Source organism: Myxocyprinus asiaticus, chromosome 23, assembly GCF_019703515.2.
Source record: "Myxocyprinus asiaticus isolate MX2 ecotype Aquarium Trade chromosome 23, UBuf_Myxa_2, whole genome shotgun sequence".
Lineage (NCBI taxonomy): Eukaryota > Metazoa > Chordata > Actinopteri > Cypriniformes > Catostomidae > Myxocyprinus > Myxocyprinus asiaticus.
Window position 1 is genome coordinate 3,025,452 of NC_059366.1, and position 20,905 is coordinate 3,046,356.

A 20,905-nucleotide genomic window follows, 5' to 3' on the forward strand; every position below is an offset into this window, starting at 1 on the left:
GAGAACAGTCAATACAGAATACTCTTTTAAAGGAACATTCCAGGTTTGGTACAAATGAAGCTGTTTCAAAAGAATAGCCACAAGACTTAATCATTATGCATGTTGACATGAGACTAGTGTTACAGAATTGCTGACTGACCTTGTCTGTGTAAAATTACATCCAATCTTTCAACTTGTCATAATGACGTAACGCCAGAAAGGATTCCAGAAAGGGACATTAAGGGAGTTAACTTCAGGGAGTTTTTTTTCTCCCTAAATCGTGTTTAATAGAGAAATTCCTTGTGAAGAACTTCATTACCCCTGATGCTAACAAGAACCAATCCACCAATCAGAGAATTTTGCCGAACACAGCATATCAAACAAGCTCTGCACTGACCGTCCACTTCCATGATGCACTGTGAATGACGCAATTAAGTCAAGTCTTCTAACATTCTCAAACTACTTGTATATTTGCAAATATCTGAATATTTTGCAAGAAAAATTTAATATAATGTTTCTTAAAATCAACAACTTTAAAGCAATAATTTTATATTTTTCCATCCTTCGATTATGTCATTCATAATGCTTTATAGGAGTGTAGCTCATTCCCTCATTAAAGATGTTAAGTACACTTAAGTAAGTCTTGTACCTTCGTCTTTTGGTCTGATTTTCAAAAATGTTTTTGCTTCAATTCAAAGTTTGTAATGTGATTCACCTTCAAGCTAGTTGGTTTGGTTCATGGCTTAGAACTCTTTTATGGAGGATTTTATGAAATCCCTTTCGAAATTTTTTTAAACTAATGGGAAAAATACTTTCGGAACCAAGATGACTGAAAAAGTGGACGGGCACTGTTGCACTCTAATATACCCATAAGGTTCATCCACCTAGAAAAGTAATAACTCCTCAAAAAAAGATGAATATAGACAACTTTACAGCACAAATTTTAAACAAGTTTTTACTGTGCTTTAAGAAAGATACAGCTGTTCTGCTCTGCAGCTGATAAGATTGCAGGCCTCATGTCAATTGTACGAAACATCAAAGCAGCAGAATCACATCTCAATCAGACAAAGTGTCGCCCACTTCCCTCAGTGAGACAACAGCAGGCAGTATTTGAGGGTGAAATAAAGCAAACACTGCTGTATTGCTTGTCTGGGCATGCTCATTTCTTGTCTTGGAGTCTTCTCAACCAGTGGGGGGACAAATGGATCACCCCCCGGGAAGAGCAAATGAGGGCAGACTTCTCACCTGTCCCTCATTTAAATAAGGAGGAGGAGAAGTGGAGATGAATGCAGAATAGAATCAGTTAGAGGAAAGGTGCTTGAAATCTGTGAACTCAAAAGGGTGATTCTTATTAAACCTGTCAAGAAAATGTCCTGCTCATATTTAATCCCAAATCCCACAAAATCATATTTTGCATAAATAAAAGGATCTCCAACATTTAGGACTATTAAGATTTTTTGCATTGTGACATTATTTTCAGGACACAAACACATTTCACCCACAATTATCATTACCATAATACGTGTGGACGTTTTACTTTTACTATTCCCATTGTTTTCCATGACGATTCTCATTACCATACCATACCATTTTTTTTTTTTTATTATATTTTATTAAAAAAGATGCTTTGTAAAATGATTTCCTAAATTAAAATCAGCAAAAATGGCAGTAAGAGTCTAGGCTGTAACAAGAGAGTACTATGTAGTATAAATGCTTCTACAATATATATATTATTTTCTCGTTGCGGTAATAAGAATTGGGGGATAAAGGGGGCCTGGGTAGCTCAGCGAGTAATGATGCTGACTACCACCCCTGGAGTCGTGAGTTCGAATCCAGGGTGTGCTGAGTGACTCAAGCCAGGTCTCCAAAGCAACAAAATTGGCCCGGTTGCTAGGGAGGGTAGAGTCACATGGGGTAACCTCCTCATGGTCACGATTAGTGGGGTGCGTGGTAAGTTGTGCGTGGATCGCAGAGAGTAGCATGAGTCTCCACATGCTGTGAGTCTCCGCGGTGTCATGCACAGTGAGCCACGTGATAAGATGTGCGGATTGACGGTCTCAGAAGCGGAGGCAACTGAGACTTGTCCTACACCACCCAGATTGAGGTGAGTAACCGCACCACCACGAGGACCTACTAAGTAGTGGGAATTGGGCATTCCAAATTGTGACGGGGGGGGGTAAAAATTTGCATAAAATTATGTAAAAATATGCCAAATAATGTAAAAATTTGAATTGCCCTAAAAAGTGTCTTCATTTTCTATACGCAAAATATTATTTCTTATTTTGATTTTAGAGTAAAAAAGGATCAGGACAATTTCTTGACAAGTTTCTACAATTAAGAAGCTTCATTTAGGCAAATTATGTAGACATTATCTTACTTATGTCAACTTCATGGTGATTATTTTACTGCAAACAGGTTTTAAGTTAAGTGTGTAATTATTAATAATGTAAATAATTACTAATTTACTGATTTTATTAATAATATTCACATGAGAAGTAGTTTTGAACACTTAACAACACAAGTTCACATGTGAACATACAAGCCACTTTCAACAAGCTTCAATGCTGATAAATTACTTACATTTCTGGTTGTTTCTCACCAAACCGTAATCCTATGCATTTGGAAGATTTGGAATATGACACATGTTGCATGGACTATTTTTTTTATTTTATTTTTTTGCCAGTGTATTGAAAAGACCATGATTTTCATGAAAACATCCCCTTTTGTGTTCTGCATGAAAAAAGAAAGTCATATAGGTTTGGAAAGGCATGAGGGTGAGTGAATGATGACAAAAAAAGACAGATATTTTTGGGTGAACTAGTCTTTTAATGGGTAGAGAGAGTTTTAAGTAAGGCATTCGTAGGTTGATTTTTCCTGAAGAGTTTAAACATTTCGACTCATCTAAAAGCGTGAGTTTGGGGCTAAACTACCTGTTTGGTTTCGCATGGGCAAGAACAACTAACATTTTAGTTGTTTTCCAGTTATTTTGCAATTACATTTGTTGCCGCTAGTGGTGCATTAATACAAAAAAAATTCTCACAATAAAGCAAATGACACATTCTGTATTACTGTACATACTGTTTTTAATAATAGGTTTCAAATCTTTTCAATCCTTTTTAATCCAATGATTCCAATCTCACGACAGCTGTTCTCCCTTCAGGAAGAGTAATAAGAGTCTTATCTAATTAAACCCTGAAGTTCTGCTGAATATTCAAGGGCTAATTTTCACAGCTCTCTCTCGGGGGAACACTCAAGAATCACTGTATCATAAATTCACCCGTATGCCTCTAACCCACTCTAATCTCCATGCTTTTGTAAATTTGAGATGCATTATATGCTCTATTGATTCCATTCATCAAAGTTATTGTTTGGCTTCATTTATAAGTCATATGAACTACTTTTATTATGCTTTTCTCCTCATTTTGGTGCTTGACAGACCCAGTCCTTGTTCACTTCAATTACAATTATAATTGCGGACAGAATATTCTTCAAAAATGCACCTTTTGTATTCCATGGAAGAAATTCATATAGTTTTTAAATAATACAGAGCCCCTGAGAGAACAGAGAGTTAATTTATTTTCTGAAGTTCCATCGCAATAGTTTTGCGTCCCTCACAATAAGTTTTGCATTCCATGTTACTAAAGTAAACATGGTTTTACCACAGTAACTATGTTTTATCCATGACATGCATGGTTAAACCATAGTAGTAATACAGGAAAACCAAAGCTATGGTTATCATAATCTTATGGGGCTTTTCCACTGCAGGGTACGGCTAGACTTGACTCTGCTCGCTTTTTGGGGGATTTCTACTGTAGATAGTACCTGGTACTTTTTTTAGTACCACCTCGGTTGAGGTTCCAAGCGAGCCGAGCCGATACTAAATGTGACGTCAAACCCTGCAGATCACTGATTGGTCAGAGAGAATCATCACTACCAGCGTCACTGGATTTGCGACACGGGACATCAACCCGCTAGTTTTAAAGTTAGCAACAACGATAGCAGTATCATTTGTTAACGCGACTTTCGAATTGTAAAAAGAAATGGCTGTGCGCAAAACCACGCCGTGGTCAATAAACGAGGTGCAGACGTTCCTCTCGTTAGTAGCCGAGGAGAGGATCCAACAAGAGCTGGATGGGGCGATGCAACTATGACGATCAGCCTATAATCCCACCCACGTTGAGGTTGCACTAAACTGCAGTGGAAAAGCAAGCTCAGAAAAGTAAAGCAAGCAGAGTCGAGTCGAACCGTAACGTACAGTGGAAAAGTGCCATTACTAAAAACTATTAGTTTTCTACAGTACCATAATGGTTAACTTGAGGTACATATATCATGGTTTTTATTTTTTTTAAGGGAATGTATTTTTGGCAGAATGATTATGATTTTTAATACCATAGTTTTGGTTAATTTTTGCGAGGGATGAATAAAGCTATTGCAAGGGAACCCAACATAATTGCGATGAAAAGCAAAACTTATTGCGAAGGAATGCAAAACTATTGTGAGGGAACACAAAACTTATTTTGTGGGAACACAAACATATTGCAAGTGAACACAAACTATTGTGAGGGAACGCAAAACTATTTCAGAAAAGAAATCCCCTCCCCTTCCTCTAAGGGGCTCTGTAGAATTACTTGTGGGTGAATGTCAACAGAACTGTTCATTTTTGGTTGAAATATTCCTTTAATACTTAGCTTTACGGGTTTGTTCAGATCCCTAACCCCTAGTATAAGCAATAGTAATAGTGATGCTTGCCTTGGCAAACACCACTAACCAGTCCTCCCTACAAAAATAAATAAATAAATAATGGACTAAAACGTCTCAAGGGTGCTCAAAGCATTCTGCTCTTGTCTATTCACTGCCTGTAATATTATCTTCCTCCATGTATTATTCAGCACATGAGCTGTCAGCGACTCATACCTGGAAGAAAGAGCTTTCACACAGGGTGTCGTGGCAGATGTCCAGGTGGCTGACAAGGGTGCTCTGGGGGCCCTCAGCTGGTGCCGCACCCTCTGGGGCCGATCCACTGGGCTGCTGGCTTTTGGCAAAAGATTGGATGTAATGAGCCGTCACCGTCCAGAACTGAAGGTCTGATTCATCACCAAACAGCCTGATAAAACGATGCAAAATGAATGAGACAGACTCAAAAGGGAACACAGATGTGTTTATTTGCTTTCCCTGCAGCCACAGAATTAAAAAGGTCATGGGATGAATGTCAAAGTGTCTTTAAGTGTTTCAATGGGTCACATTTTTACACTGATTGTCAGGGAAAAACTATGACATTCTGTGGTATAAATTTAAAAATGGTAAAAAAAAAAAAAAAAAATGTAAATGGAGCTGAGCGTTCAACGCATTTCTATTTAAGTACGTTTATGCATTCGGTAGATTCTTTTATCGAAAGTGACTTCATAGTGTATTTATACAATAGTCTTTCATACAGTTCATCTAATCCCTGGAGAAGCTGTGCAGCACATCTATAGCAAGAGCAGGGGGGCGCTCAAAGCATTCTTCTCTTTTCAACTCAAGACGCGTCAACTCAAGATGTAATGCTACGGGCACTTGCCGTGTACACAGTTTCATAGACTATAATGCAAGTAACCAATAACCAATAGGCCATTCCTTCAAATCCTCTGCTCTTTTTGAGGACTTGAACAATGTTTTATAACAATGTTTTATGACGTAATTTGCGTAATACTATAGGTACATCCCAAATCACACATTTCTGCACTATTCAATGGCATTTTGTAGTGTAATTAGTGTGAGCAGTATGTCTACACTGAAAATACAACAAAATGAAGTGCACCCGGATGATATATTACTTCAAATGTTAGACACTTCATGCACTCAACAGTCACGGCTTGCCCTACGTATTTATTGATGGAATACAAGGTATTTTTACATTGTTAAAAACCAAAATTATGAAAAACTAACAATAGCATACATTTTTTTTTTTTTTTTTTTTTACAAAGTTGTAGAAGTACCAAGTGTACCAATTACCAAGAGTACTAAGTTAGAACGTACCCTGTGTAATTAACAGCATTAGCTAAGAGAATGTATCTCACATGCAAGCAAAATGGACATAATATGTGAAATATACCCAAAAGAACCAGAATCGAATTGAAATAGCAATCCAACCGAGAGCTAGTGAATCGGAATGGAATCGAGAAATCTGTATCAATAGCCAGTCCTATATTCTAGTATCCAATAGGTATAGTAGAACCTACTCGGAGTGATCTGCTTGTTATATTCGTATTTGTTAGTCGCTTTGAAAAAAAAAAAAAAGTCTGCTAAATGAATAAATGTAAAGTAAATGTAAATTGTGCCATAATGTTTCATCATGTAAGAACCACAAAAGTAATCACATTGGTAATCACAATTTATTGAAGTATATTTGAGCTGTGATGGAAGGACATTTTCCTATCTGCCTTTTCTTTGTGTCAATTTTGTGAAAGGTTACTGTTGCTAGCATGCCAACAGCAGAAACCTTCAAACACAAATGGTCAAATACAAACACATTACTTCCAAGCAATGACGCATCCCCTGTACTCTCGAGAACATGTAGCATTCAATACTCTAACGTGTTTTTATCAGGGGGTCAGAATGGTACAGCTGATTGCAGTGTTGCTGTCAATGCACAATGAGCTGAATCAAGGTTGAATTCAAAATACCTGGACACACACTCACCTTGACACAAGGAGGCAGCGTTGCAGCAAGTTCAGATTTGGATCCAGGAGAACACTTTTGATGTCACTAAACAGGAAAAACAGGAAAAATTTGAGGTCACTGAAAAAAGAACTAGTTACATTTCCCAAAGATGGATGAAAACAACATGTGAGAGGACAGAAAGCTCTTTTATGAAGCTCCTGCACATAAAACTCAGTGTGCATCAGAGGACAATTGTGTCCCTGCTTTTATTTATAGATGCTTCTTTGAAGGAAAGAAATAGCCCTAAATAGCCCTACTTGCATTATCTTTGTAATTGTGCAGTGCTCTTTTCTGGCAGCGGACATACTTTGAAAGAGAGTTGAGTTGTTCCTGGATCAGTCCCTTTATTTCATCCTTCTCCACATAGTCTCTGTGGATGCAAATACACAATAAAATAAGTTTCTGAATAAGTAAAATTCCCTGACATTTCCAGGTCTTCCATGAGCATGGGAACCCTGCAGGAAACCCCAAATTAAGGAATTAATTTATGATGATTAATATTCATAAAGTTATATAAGTCAACTTTAATATTATAAAGTTGATGCATAAGCAGCAACGTGCTAGAAACAGTAATTAATACTAGGTCAATATGCCATTTTGCAAATGCAGGGAACATTTCATCAATATAGTAAAAATGTACCACTGCAAATAAATAATGTGCGTAAATGTACAAGGAAGGTGTTCAATTTAAATGACAGTGAAAACAGACTGGCAATAGCTCATTATGCAATGCTTGATAAAACTCTGCTCCACATTTTTATCAAATGTTCTTGTATCAAATAAATCAAAGTGAACCTCAAAAGCCTCCGACTGGGGTGCACAAAGTTTTTAATGGATGGGAACAGCTTTGGCCCGAGAGGCCAATTAGCCCCTGAAAGCTTTAAGGTAATGTCTACATGTATAAAATCGCTTAGATTCTTTTTAACCTGCCTTTTCACACCAAATGTAAAGCTTTTTCAGAGGAAACATCTTTTCTGTCATATTTTGGTGAGTGCAGATACACCACAGACTCAAGGCAGTCATGCTGTGAATGATCTGACAGTATAATGAGGTGTCACGCACACATGTGTGATGTCCATGGTGAATGTATCAGACCAGGGCTGCAGCAGCAGAAAAGCCTTCAGTGTGAGAGCAGCACGTGGCAGCAGAAGATATGGACACCACACTGGATCTAAGGAAACACATCAGTCAAAATCAAGTCTGTGACTGGGAAAACCAATAGAAATTATGAAATAACTCACAATCAATGCTTCTATCTCTGTAAAAGAAAACTTAAATGTACCGTTTCTGTAAAGTTTTAATTGTAAAGTAATGTGAGGACAAGGAATCTAAGCAAGGGGTATTTATAAAATAGAATATCCTTTCTCAATCAAGCATCACTTAAGAGCAATGTCTGGTCATGGGCTGGGGGACGGAGGGTCAAGGAAATGAGGAAGCATCAATTAGACAATTAAGATTCCAACAACAATTTCCGATTCCAGTGTCACACAACAAAATGTATTGCGAGGGAGAGCAAACTATAGTGAGGGAATGCAATACTTTTTGAAAAGAACAAAAAAGTATTTCAGAAAATACATTCCCTCTCTGGCTCTGTAAATATGACCAGGATAAGTTTTCTATATGATATTCTCCCATGTAACCCTTATTCTTCTGAGGACGTCCAAAAAAGCAGGTTTTGTAATATTTAGAAAACGTCTACGGACATTTTTCAGCAAATTTGTCCCTATAAGTAAAATTAAGTCAGAAACACACACCTGTCAGGTCCTGCTCATCCATTCTGTAACTGGCAGACTTCATGGCCATCTCCAGAACTCTCACACAGCCATCATCTGATGCCAGCACCACTTTATCTGACGTGCACCAGTCGATATCCAGAATCCTGTAACTCACGTTACGCCCCACTCTGATGCTGCTCACCATTTGCACCTGCACGAGTGTGTGTGTGTGTCATTAGGATGATCTCGAATAAAACCAAAACAAGACCCCGTTTAATTTCTGCTGTGTTCATTTGTGGAAAATTTGAGGCAAAGCACTACTTATTGTTTTCCAATTTTAAGCTGAATTGCCACATTAAATGTGATTACAGAGTGTGAATATAGAATATTTTATTGTCTTATTTTGAGTTATACTTTAAACTCAGCTGTCCATCCAATTGGTGCTAACAATGCAGAGGCTTCTGAAACAACTTTTTCGGCTGATGTCACCAAGCCCTCTTATTTTCCAACCCTCTAATCCTTTTTCCTGTTGAAAATACTGTTTTACTTATAAATAACGTTACAGAAACTTGAGTACAAAATGCTGTTTCATGTTGACCTTAAAACGACATTTTTACGTACGTGTCTACGTCAAATTCGCACAAAATTAGTTTAAGTCTATTATTTGGAAATATGCATATCTGATTACTTGTTTCATTAGCAGATCATTTATTATTTAATTTCATATTTCTAAGAGTCATTTTTGCAGTTATTTGTTATTTATATATTTTAATTTTTTTTGAAGGTTTTGGCAATTTGTCTCTCTGAGGATATCAAAAATCCAATTAACCATTAACTCTAAAGAATAAAACATCAATATATATAAGCTCTGCTTTTTTATGTCTTGTTGTCATGCTGTTTCCATGATATGTCCTTCATCTCAACAGCAAAGATTTTGACCTTTTCTGAGGAAACTTTGTCAAGATTTAGAAATCATAATTTTGATGAAAATTATTCTGATTTAAGTAAACACTTGAAGAAACGAGGAGAAAGGCAGAGAGAAAAGCTTGATTTGAAGGGCCATTATAGTGATTGTCTCTGGGTGTACAGCATCACATTCTCCCCTGAGGTGTCCTGCAGGCAGAGCTCCACCAAACACCAATTAAAGTCAGGATGAGATTCTGCTCAAACTCAGTTGAAGCTAACAGCATCCATCTTATAACTAGCTGCCAGAGCCCTGAGCTACTCACAAGCTCTAACTGTATGCAGGTAATACTAGACAAAGAATAAAGTTACCTGTACATGATGCACAGACCTAATACTGGCCTGTGTCATTTGTGTTTTATAAAAACATGACTGTACATTAGTAGAGCAGAGTTCTAAAAAGTAAGATTTAGGGCTGCATGATTAAAAAAAACAAAAACAAAAAAAACAAACATGTAAATTGATATGGAGAAAATGAATGGGAAAAATACTTGTGAGGCTGCTGAAAAACTTAGCAGTCATTGTTGCGCTATATTCTAAGCTTGAGCTAGTGTGTAAATATCAATTAGTTAATTCAGTGTTCTGCAATATAAATTTAATACAATGCTAGAGGTTGGTTGGAATTTTTTTTTTTTTGGGCAAATACTGAAAATGACTCCATCTATACTCCATAAAGCTTTACTCTAATGGTTATAAGCTAATCATATTTGAGAAATACCTATTCAATTTCACTGTTTAGTGCTTTACACTACAAAAGAGTGAGCTTTTTTTTGCTGTTCTTGATATCTGTGTAACAATCTTTTTTTTCCATTAGAAACATTATCAATTATAAATAAAGCAGTGACACATCTGTTAAAAAAACAAAACAAAGGTAAGTTTTAAGAAATGCAGATGCACCTCTTTGGTATCCCAGACTTCGGCTCCATCTGTGTACATGACCAGGAGTTTTTGGTTGCCTTTCCCTGGAGCGAAACGGATCTTCTTCACCCATCCACGATGTGTAGGCACACCCCTAGAGAATAGATATGATCAGACAGTGTCATACATGCGAAGAGTCATTAGTTTGACTTTTCAGTGTTTATAGTGATTTGTACCTTGACAGACGGGCCTTCAGGTCCCAAAAATTGAGGTTTCCATCTACATCTCCCAGAACAAGAGTGTCTCCTTTCCATGCAATACAGGCAATGCTCCCCATACTGCCCTGAAAGTGAGGAAATTTTTTTTTCAATTTCTTGTATACAAGGCATAAAATAGTGTAAAACAACTGATACATAAAATAGTTCTCTACATTTAAAGAAAATATTTTGTTCATTTGTTAAACAGTCCTGAAAGAAATGTTCAAAAAGTAGGTAGTAACTTCGATGAGTAGCATTAACACCCATTATTAAATGATACTGTATAATGCTGAACAGATCATTAGTTAAAAGCTGATTCTCACAAAACCTGTCAAGAAAATGTCCTAGTAATATTTTATATATATATATATATATATATATATATATATATATATATATATATACACATACAGTGCATCCGGAAAGTATTCACAGCACTTCACTTTTTCCACATTTTGTTATGTTACAGCCTTATTCCAAAATGGATTAAATTCATTATTTTCCTCAAAATTCTACAAACAATACCCCACAATGACAACGTGAAAGAAGTTTGTTTGAAATCTTTGCAAATTTATTAAAAATGAAAAATGAAAAAAAAAAAAAAAAAAATCACATGTACATAAGTATTCACAGCCTTTGCCATGACACTTAAAATTGAGCTCAGGTGCATCCTGTTTCCACTGATCATCCTTGAGATGTTTCTACAACTTGATTGGAGTCCACCTGTGATAAATTCAGTTGAGTGGACATGATTTGGAAAGGCACACACCTGTCTATATAAGGTCCCACAGTTAACAGTGCATGTCAGAGCACAAATCAAGCCATGAAGTCCAAGGAATTGTCTATAGACCTCCGAGAGAGGATTGTATCGAGGCACAGATCTGGGGAAGGGTACAGAAAAATTTCTGCAGCATTAAAGGTCCCAGTGAGCACAGTGGCCTCCATCATCCATAAATGGAAGAAGTTTGGAACCACCAGGACTCTTCCTAGAGCTGGCCGCCCGGCCAAACTGAGCGATTGGGGGAAAAGGGCCTTAGTCAGGGAGGTGACCAAGAACCCGATGGTTGTACATCTGGCCTTCCACATCTCTTTTTGTCCTTGTTAGAGACAGTTGTCCTTTGTGTTTGAAGACTGTAGTGTACACCTTTGTATGAAATCTTCAGTTTTTTTTTTTTTTTTTTGGGCAATTTCAAACATTGTATAGCCTTCATTCCTCAAAACAATGACTGACTGATGAGTTTCTAGAGAAAGCTGTTTCTTTTTTGCCATTTTTGACCTAATATTGACCTTAAGACATGTCAGTCTATTGCATACTGTGGCAACTCAAAAACAAATACAAAGACAATGTTAAGCTTCATTTAATGAACCAAATAACTTTCAACTGTGTTTGATATAATGGTAAGTGATTTTCTAGTACCAAATTAGCAATTCAGGAAGGGGGCAAATGCTTTTTCACACCACTGTATGTACAAATTTTGGAGCAGCATATACTGCCATCCAGCACCGTCCATCCCAGAGACGTCCTGGAATTTTCAGCAGGACAACTTCAAACCACATACTGGCCAAATAACAGAGAGTGCTGGTGCTAGATTGGAGTGTGTTGCAATCATCTGATTTGAAATTACTGTACATTAAAAAAAACTATGAAATTCACAAGGTAAACATATAATGTTTAGTTGTACTGCTTTTAATATAGCAAAGGGTGAATATAATTTACAAATTACTCCTTTTTACTTTTATTATGGTTAGGTTTTATTGGGGGATTATTGCTTGCAATTGTCATGAAGATAAATTCACAATGTAAAAATAGTAATGGACCAAAAAAAAAAACAAAGAAAAAAAAATGCTGGTAACTTGATTTTGTAGTAAAATGTGACAATTTTTTATTCATTTATTGATTTTTTTTTTGACGGGTGAGAATCACCCTAAGATGAACTCAAATTGTTAAAACAATTTAAATGTATTAATAAACAAAAAGGTGATAAGTCATAAAAGTTTGATTAACACATTTTTGTGTATTTATATTTGAAAAAAACACCAACTACAAGTTTGTTATAAAATGGGTAGTTGTGGACATGGATGCCAATTGGTCTATTTTGTGATTATGGATTCTGGCTGTTCAAATTACCATTCCAATCATGTTAAAATGCACAATTAGCACCTGCCAATGTAATAATGTAAAAATCGAGTCCTTCTTCCTACACTCTCAAATTACTTTATATTAGCATTTTACAATTAACTTGAAATAAACTCAGCATAAAAAGAAATGTCCTCTCACTTTCAACTGCTTTTATTTTCAGCAAATTTAACGTGTAAATATTTGTATTAACAGAAAAAGATTTAACAACTAAGACATAAACTGAACAAATTTCACAGATATGTGACTAACAGAAATGGAATAATGTGTCCCTGAAGAATGGGGGGGGTCAAAATCAAAAGTAACAGTCAGTATCTGGTGTGGCCACCAACTACATTAAGTACTGAAGTTCATCTCCTCCTCATGGACTGCACCAAATTTGCCAGTTCTTGCTGTGAGATATTACCCCACTCTTCCACCAAGGCACTTGCAAGTTCCCGGACATTTCTGGGGGGAATGGCCTTAGCCCTCACCCTCCGATCCAACAGGTCCCAGATGTGCTCAATGGGATTGAGATCCGGGCTCTTCGCTGGCCATGACAGAACACTGACATTCCTGCCTTGCAGGAATCACACACAGAACAAGCAGTATGGCTGGTGGCATTGTCATGCTGGAGGGTCATGCCAGGATGAGCCTGCATAAAGGGTACAACATGAGGGAGGAGGATGTCTTCCCTGAAACACACAGCATTGAGTTTGCCTGCAATGACAACAAGCTCAGTCCGATGATGCTGTGACACACCGCACCAGACCACGACGGACCCTCCACCTCCAAATCGATCCCACTCCAGAGTACAGGCCTCGGTGTAACGCTCATTCCTTTGACGATGAACACGAATCCGACCATCATCTCTGGTGAGACAAAACCATGACTCGTCAGTGAAGAGCACTTTTTGCCAGTCCTGTCTGGTCCAGCGAAGGTGGGTTTGTGCCCATAGGTGACGTTGTTGCCGGTGATGTCTGGTAAGGACCTGCCTTACAAGCCCTCAGTCCAGCCTCTCTCAGCCTATTGCGGACAGTCTGAGCACTGATGGAGGGATTGTGCATTCCTGGTGTAACTCAGGCAGTTGTTGTTGCAATCCTGTACCTGTCCCACAGGTGTGAAATTTGGATGTACCAATCCTGTGCAGGTGTTGTTACACGTGGTCTGCCACTGCGAGGATGATCAGCTGTCCTTCCTGTCTCCCTGTAGCACTGTATTAGGTGTCTCACAGTAATGACAGTAATTTATTGCCCTGGCCACATCTGCAGTTCTCATGCATCCATGCAGCATGCCTAAGGCACGTTCACGCAGATGAGCAGTGACCCTGGGGTTCTTTCTTTTGGTGTTTTTCAGAGTCAGTGGAAAGATCTATTTATTGTCCTAAGTTTTTATAACTGTGACCTTAATTGCCTACTGTCTGTAAGCTTTTTGGTGGTTTTCCACTGTGGATAGTACCTGGTACCTGATCATTTTTTTAGTACCACCACGGTCGAGGTTCCAAGCGAGCTAAGCCGATACTAAATGTGACGTCAAAACCCTGCAGATCACTGATTGGTCAAAGAGGATCGTCACTACCAGCGTCACTGGATTTGCAACATGGGACATCAACCCGCTAGTTTAAAGTTTGCAACAGCGACAGAAATATAATTTGTTCACTTGACTTTCAAATTGTGAAAAGAAATGGCTGTGCGCAAAACCACGCCATGGTCAATAAACAAGGTGCAGACGTTCCTCTCGTTAGCGATGAACGAAACGACATGAAACGAAAAAGTCTTTCAGGAAAAGTCTCAGCTTTTGGCAGCACACGGCTACCACCGGACCTACCAACAGTGTAGGGAAAAGTAAAATAAAAAAAAAAATAAATAAATAAAAAAAATTTAAAGTGACTACAGAAGCATCAAGGACCACAACAGCCGGAGTGGTTCAAACAGAAGAAAGTGGAAGTGGTTCGACCAAATGGACGCTATCTATGGCAATAGACCGGTGAGCAATGGGAGGGAGAGTGCCCTGGACTCGACGTTGTTGGAGTCCACGATGGAGGATGATACATTTTGTTATGTTAACTATATTCTGCTTGAAAGCTTCACTTCATTTAGTTGACCAGCTACTGTAAAGCTTGCTTCTAAAACAACCAGGCCACTTTAACTGTTACCCTTGTGTAAAATCACCATGCAACAACTGCTTTATGCAGCACAATCAGCTAGTAGCTAACAGCTAACGGTTGTGTTATTGTTTATGGTCAGTAATGTTTGAGTCACATTTAAGATGATGTCACGACAGTAGAGGCGGCCCAACTATGACGATCAGCCTATTATCCCACCCACGTTGAGGCAGTGCTAAACTGCAGTGGAAAAGTCATGCCAACTCGAACCGTAACGTGCAGTGGAAAAGTGCCAATAGTGTCTTAACGACCGTTCCACAGGTGCATGTTCATTAATTGTTTATGGTTCATTGAACAAGCATGGAAAACATTGTTTAAATCCTTTACAACAAATATCTGTAAAGTTATTTGGATTTTTACAAAATTATCTTTAAAATACAGTGTCCTGAAAAAGGGACGTTTCTTTTTTTGCTGAGTTTATACTGTTTCTTAACTTATAAAATGCCTTTAATAAATATTTTTATATTTTATTATGTCATTCACAATGCTTCATGGGATAGTAGTTTATTACCTCATGGAAGACGTTAAGAACATTGTCTTGTAACTTCGCCTTTTTGTTCAATTTTTCAAATACTTTTTTGCTTCAAATCAAAGATTGTAATGTTGTGATTCACAATGCACAATTGATGATTTACTGTTCATAAAATGTAGGTATCATAATTATTCATTGTAGGCTACAAATATTGTGGCTGACATGTTATCAAAACATTCAAACTCAAAATAAAGGAAAAGATACTGTATATGAGAACATAAACTGTTTGAGAGCAATGCACAGTCTCACTGGCAAAGAGATTTAATCTCATATTCATTCTGGAAAAATCAAATGAAAATGGACTCTTGCTTTATTAAAACAGCAGATTTAGAAATTCATCTTATGTTGCGGTCAGGACGGCTAATGAGATCAAACTTAAGAAAAAGTCTCACAGGACAACCAGAGTAGAAGGATAAAATTGCAAAAATATCCAGAGGGAGAGAGACTGACACTTACAGACTGTTGAATAATAATGAGAATAAAATTAGCAAATATAAAAGAGACAGAACATCTGACATGTGGCCAAGACAGAGAGCATGTCCAGAATGGCATACTACCATACTACTCTTACTTGAAATACATTCGTTGAGATAAATCTGTTGATTATTTCTTCAATTAATTAGATACAATTTATTTCCAGGATTTGATTTATAAAGGATGTTGCCCAATGCTCTTCTTTAAACAATGTGGAAAATGAAAGCTATTAAACAAAAAACTGTCAATTATATCCTTCTGTGCAAACCAGATTTCAAATATAAACGTTACAATATAAAGTCTATCTTACTTTTCACAGTGGTATCACAACCAAAAACAAGTCCACAGATTGAACTAAGGTTTCAATTAAGAATGGTTCATTTGCAACCTAAATTTAACATTTAACAAACAACATGTAATGATTTAATTAAACTAATTGTGCTCCTTTTTACAAAAAGATTGAATCTACTAGTATTGCATGTAAAAATCAGGTACAGTGAAATCAATGTACAGTAGAAAAGATGGATTACTTTAATACTTTTGTAACCTGGTATAAAAGCAGAATTCTGGTTAAAAGAAAAAAAAAAAAAAGAAAAACAATTAAGTCAATTGTCAAGTTTATACTCTCTTTCTTGGATCATTTGATCAGACTGACAAAAGTTACACAAAATTTAATTTAAAATGAAAATAAATTAATGAATTTAAATGGACAGCACTTGCTGCATGCTGCATGAACAGACTCAAAGTATTATTTTTAAGTATAAAACAATTTTTACTATTTATACATATTGCAATTATTATTATTTTTTTTTAATAGTAGTAAGCAGTAAGCAGTGTGCTACTATTCCAGTCTGAACTTTCTGAGATTGAATGCAAAAAATCAAAAGAATGGATTTGAAGAAATTATGAATGGAGAGAGAAACGTTGATAATAAAGAATATGATGTCTTGTATCACAGCTGACAAATATGGGTCACTTATAAACATGAAATGTGAGTGGACAAAGCAACAAGTTTGGATCTGAGCAAACAATCGGAAACAAGCATTATGGTTTATAATGTGAACGAAGCCCAGCAGCAGATGAAAGGATAATGAGAACAAAGCAGAGAGCCATTTTCTCTCATCTCCTGTTAACTCAAAAGTTTGAAACTGCACATTTTATAAAAAAAAAAAAAAAAAAAAAATTTGTTCAAAACCTCCTTTGATCCATGCAGAAGAAGAATATTTACAGCAATATCCAGAAAATACCAATTCAAGGATAAAAGGAGGATGAAAATATTCATCTAAAAACTAGCACTTTCGATAGAACACATTTATTTAGTACAATAATATATATATTGTATATAAAAGCAACTTTCTGAAATGTCTATTCAATGTTTTACTCATCCGCCATAATGTTGTCTTCATTTCGGGGCTTTTCTCAAGAACTGAGTTATGGTCTGAGGACAAGTGGTTTTAGGGGTAGAGAGTGATAATGTCATAACTCTGATCAAAATAAGAGAAATTAAAATGAAATGTCACTTTTATGTTAAAACATTCAAGTGATCATCTTAATCACATTAAGTGATCACATACATTTCAAAGCGGGAATGTTTTTATTAATTTTATCAAATTTTTTTTTAATTGAACAAAGAATTGGGCCTTTCATTTTTTGTCCAGGGTTGAGAGATTTGAGTGAGGAAAAGATTGACAAGGAGAAAGATATTGAAAGTTTTAGTAATGAAAATTCAAGAAGGGAACATGGGGAGTCGGATGCATAACACATACAAAAGAGAGACACTCACATCAGGAGGGATTCGTGCACCGTCTTTCACACTGTTGCCTTCCACAGTGATGTGATAGACCTGACCGTCTGTGTCAGTAAACACAAAGTGCTCGCGAGCCGAGATGCCCTGACTCGTATCAGACTTACTCTCAGCATCCTGCAGCAGACTATGAGAGAGAGAAGGTATGTTGTTAAAGGAATATTCCAGGTTCAATACAAATTAAGCTCAATCGACAGCATTTGTGGCATAATATAGATTACCACAAAAATTCATTTAGACTCGTCCCTCCTTTTCTTTTTAAAAAGTACAAATTTGAGTACAGTGAGGCACTTAAAATGCAAGTGAATGGGGTCAATTTTTGAACGTTAAAATAAATACTCACTGTTTCAAAAGTTTAACCACAAGACAACAACAATATGCATGTAAACATGATTTTAATGTGATAAAATCACTCACTAACCTTTTCTGTATAAAGTTATAGACAATTTTACAACTTCGTCGCCATGACAATGTATTGTCAACAAACCCTAAAACCCTAAAATGACTGTAAATATGACAATTTAAACAACTTTACAGCTCAAATAATACATGAGTTTTAAAAGAAGAATTAATGTAAGTGCTTTTATAGAATTATGAGCTTCAAATTTCTGCCTTTAAACCCTCCAAAAACTGTCCCCATTCACTTCCATTGTAAGTGTCTCACTGTAACCTCGATTTTTGCTTTTTTTTAAAGAAAAGGAGGGACGAGTTGAAATACATTTTTGTGGTAATCAACATTATGCCACAAATGCTGTCGATTGAGCTTATATAGATTAATATATATTATATATATAGATTAATAAATATATATATATACACACACAAACATATATACTGTACATATACATGATACTGTTGACAGTTGTGAAGCGCTTTAAAGGGACAGTTGACCCTAAACTGAAAGTTCTGTCATCAGTTCCTCACCTCATGTCGTTCCAAACCTGATGAAGTTCTTTCTTCCATGGCATTCAAAAGGAGATTTTTAATAGAATGTCCAAGCTGTTTGCTCTGTTTTCACAGTTTCACTGCTGTTTTCACTATCATTGATAGTGGAGGTGATTTTTACTGCCATGCTCCAAAAATGAAAAAAGCCCCATAAAAATACTCCATATGACTTGTGCATTATATTCCAAATCATATGATCACTGACAATAAACCTGGTGTGACGCATCTTCACACCGCAACCCTGAACATGCAGAACTGTGAATGAGATTTGAGAGCTCTGGAAGAGGGAAAGATTATCAGTGAATGATGACTTCAATTTGGGTCTGTTCTTTACTTTTGTATGCTACTGTATGACTTCAGAAGACTTGGAATATAGCGCACTACAGACTACTTTTATGGTGCTTTTTCCATCTCCAGTTGGCACAGCAACTTTTTAACACTGCAATGTTTTCTCAAGATTATGTAGACATTATGTAAATGCATAGTTTGAACACACCTGTACATGAGTTTTCTATTTACTCTGTCTAGATGTTTATTGTGGCCCCTTCATTCCTGTGAAGAAGAACCTTAATGCTGTGGCACTCTTACAACACTTTACAGAGAGCCCTTTTCTATTTCACATGACAATGCCACAGTGGACCAAGTGAGATCCATTAAAAAATGGTTTACTGTGTCTGGATTGGAAGAACTTCACTTGCCTGCACAAAGCCTAGACCTGAACCATACTGATAACGTTAGGATGAACTGGAACTACGAGCCAGGCCCCGTTGCCCAACATCAGTGTCTGACCTTCCAGAACATTCTGTTCAATATCTGCTTTTGTGCTCCATGGAAGAGAGAAAGTCAAATGAATTTGGAACATGATGATTGTTTTTTTTTTTGTTTTTTTTTTTAAAGACAGAATTATACTTTTGGCTGCACAATTCCTTTAAGCAGAGGTCAGACCTGATAACGGAAGACTCAACACTGCTCTGCTCAGCATCGGCGAGAGTAGTCTGTCTGGCCATGGCCTCTCGTGCTGCAAGCTGCTTTTTCTTCAGACTTTTAAGGTTATGTGAGGGAGACCACTCCTGTTTAGAAATACACACTAAATGTTACCATATAGAACAAATGCTCAAAGACATACATGGTACGCAGCTAGAATTTCACAGCATAAAGTGAAGGCAGTGATTCAAGCAAACACACACACATTGGTTCACATCTTTTCTTACTAACCAAAAGTTTATGTTTTATGTACACATAAAACTGGAATGGAAGAGGCACATTCAAAGTTGTTGTTAAATAAGCTGCATATGCACACCAGTGACCGCACATCAGTTGAAAAAAAGTAAACCTTACTAAAATTGGAATTTATAAATTTCCTAGAGGTACACGCTCGAGTCGACTGCACATCCTAGCACAGAAACTGTTTGTGTGGAGCAGTACACGCTTATTCATTTTGCACGACATGTCCCGGGGATAATAAACACAAGAGCAGATTTACTGCACAGAGAATGGAGACTTCACCCGCAAATGGTGAGCCAGATATGGGACGGATCAGGGCAAGCTGCCTTATCTTTTCGTATCGCCCGAAAATGCTCACTCACTGTCATCTGATCCAGAGTCAAAGGCGAAACCGCATGAGGTGTTAGAGACTGAACGGCAGCCAGAGAAAATAAAAGTTTTGAGATTTTAAACTTCAGCATTCAATATGTTTTATATCTGTATGTATAGTGTCTAATAATGCATTGCTAATGTACACTTAAGTTTCTCTTGCCAATAAATTTTGATATGAATTCAATCTGATCATTTGATTGTATTATTAAAAAAGTAAACTGGAAAACGGCAGAAGATTTAGCCCAAATTGTAATTACAACATGACCGCTAATTTTATGGTATGCACACATACTGTATACTTGTATCAAATATATATACCTGTAAAAATATGTCTAATGAACTCTTCCTGCAAAAAACTGCACATTTTAACATGCACATATTTAAATAATTTAAATAAATGACGTCTAACCAATTTCTTACAAGTTCTTTGGGACAAAGTATAAAGAAAATATATGTACGGTTATATTTTAATGTTTGTCCTAATGTACAATGATTCATTCCGATTAATCACATTAATTAGTTAAAATCACAACCTTTTTTTGTGAGCTAAACCCAAGAGACTGAAGTAATTTGCTTGGAGTACCCCTTATTTTATTACTTTAAGTAATATAATAAATATAGACTAATGAATTTTACAGCATTTTCTCTTTTGAAATATTTATATTGTTATTGTTATTACTCTAATAATATCTTCAATACATTTAAAATGTTTAAATTATACTTTTTTCATGTACTTTTTTTCTTTAGCATAGACATTTTTATCACAATCTAATGAACCCCTCGCAGTTCCATCACAAACCTAA

General features: G+C 36.6%; 1 protein-coding gene across 3 annotated transcripts in view; it reads right to left on the reverse strand.

Moving 5' to 3' along the window:
* wdr11 (WD repeat domain 11) overlaps window positions 1-20,905 on the reverse strand; it is a 175,367-nt gene that overhangs the window by 25,758 nt on the left and 128,704 nt on the right. For all 3 annotated transcript variants that reach the window (XM_051650869.1, XM_051650868.1, XM_051650870.1), the window contains exons 15-23: window positions 19,452-19,576; window positions 17,541-17,688; window positions 10,451-10,557; window positions 10,254-10,368; window positions 8,433-8,604; window positions 7,741-7,849; window positions 6,986-7,048; window positions 6,658-6,723; window positions 4,894-5,083 (exon numbers count right to left, since the gene is read on the reverse strand). In XM_051650869.1, the coding sequence (XP_051506829.1) occupies window positions 4,894-5,083; window positions 6,658-6,723; window positions 6,986-7,048; window positions 7,741-7,849; window positions 8,433-8,604; window positions 10,254-10,368; window positions 10,451-10,557; window positions 17,541-17,688; window positions 19,452-19,576 (1,095 nt within the window). The remainder of the gene's footprint in view (window positions 1-4,893; window positions 5,084-6,657; window positions 6,724-6,985; window positions 7,049-7,740; window positions 7,850-8,432; window positions 8,605-10,253; window positions 10,369-10,450; window positions 10,558-17,540; window positions 17,689-19,451; window positions 19,577-20,905) is intronic.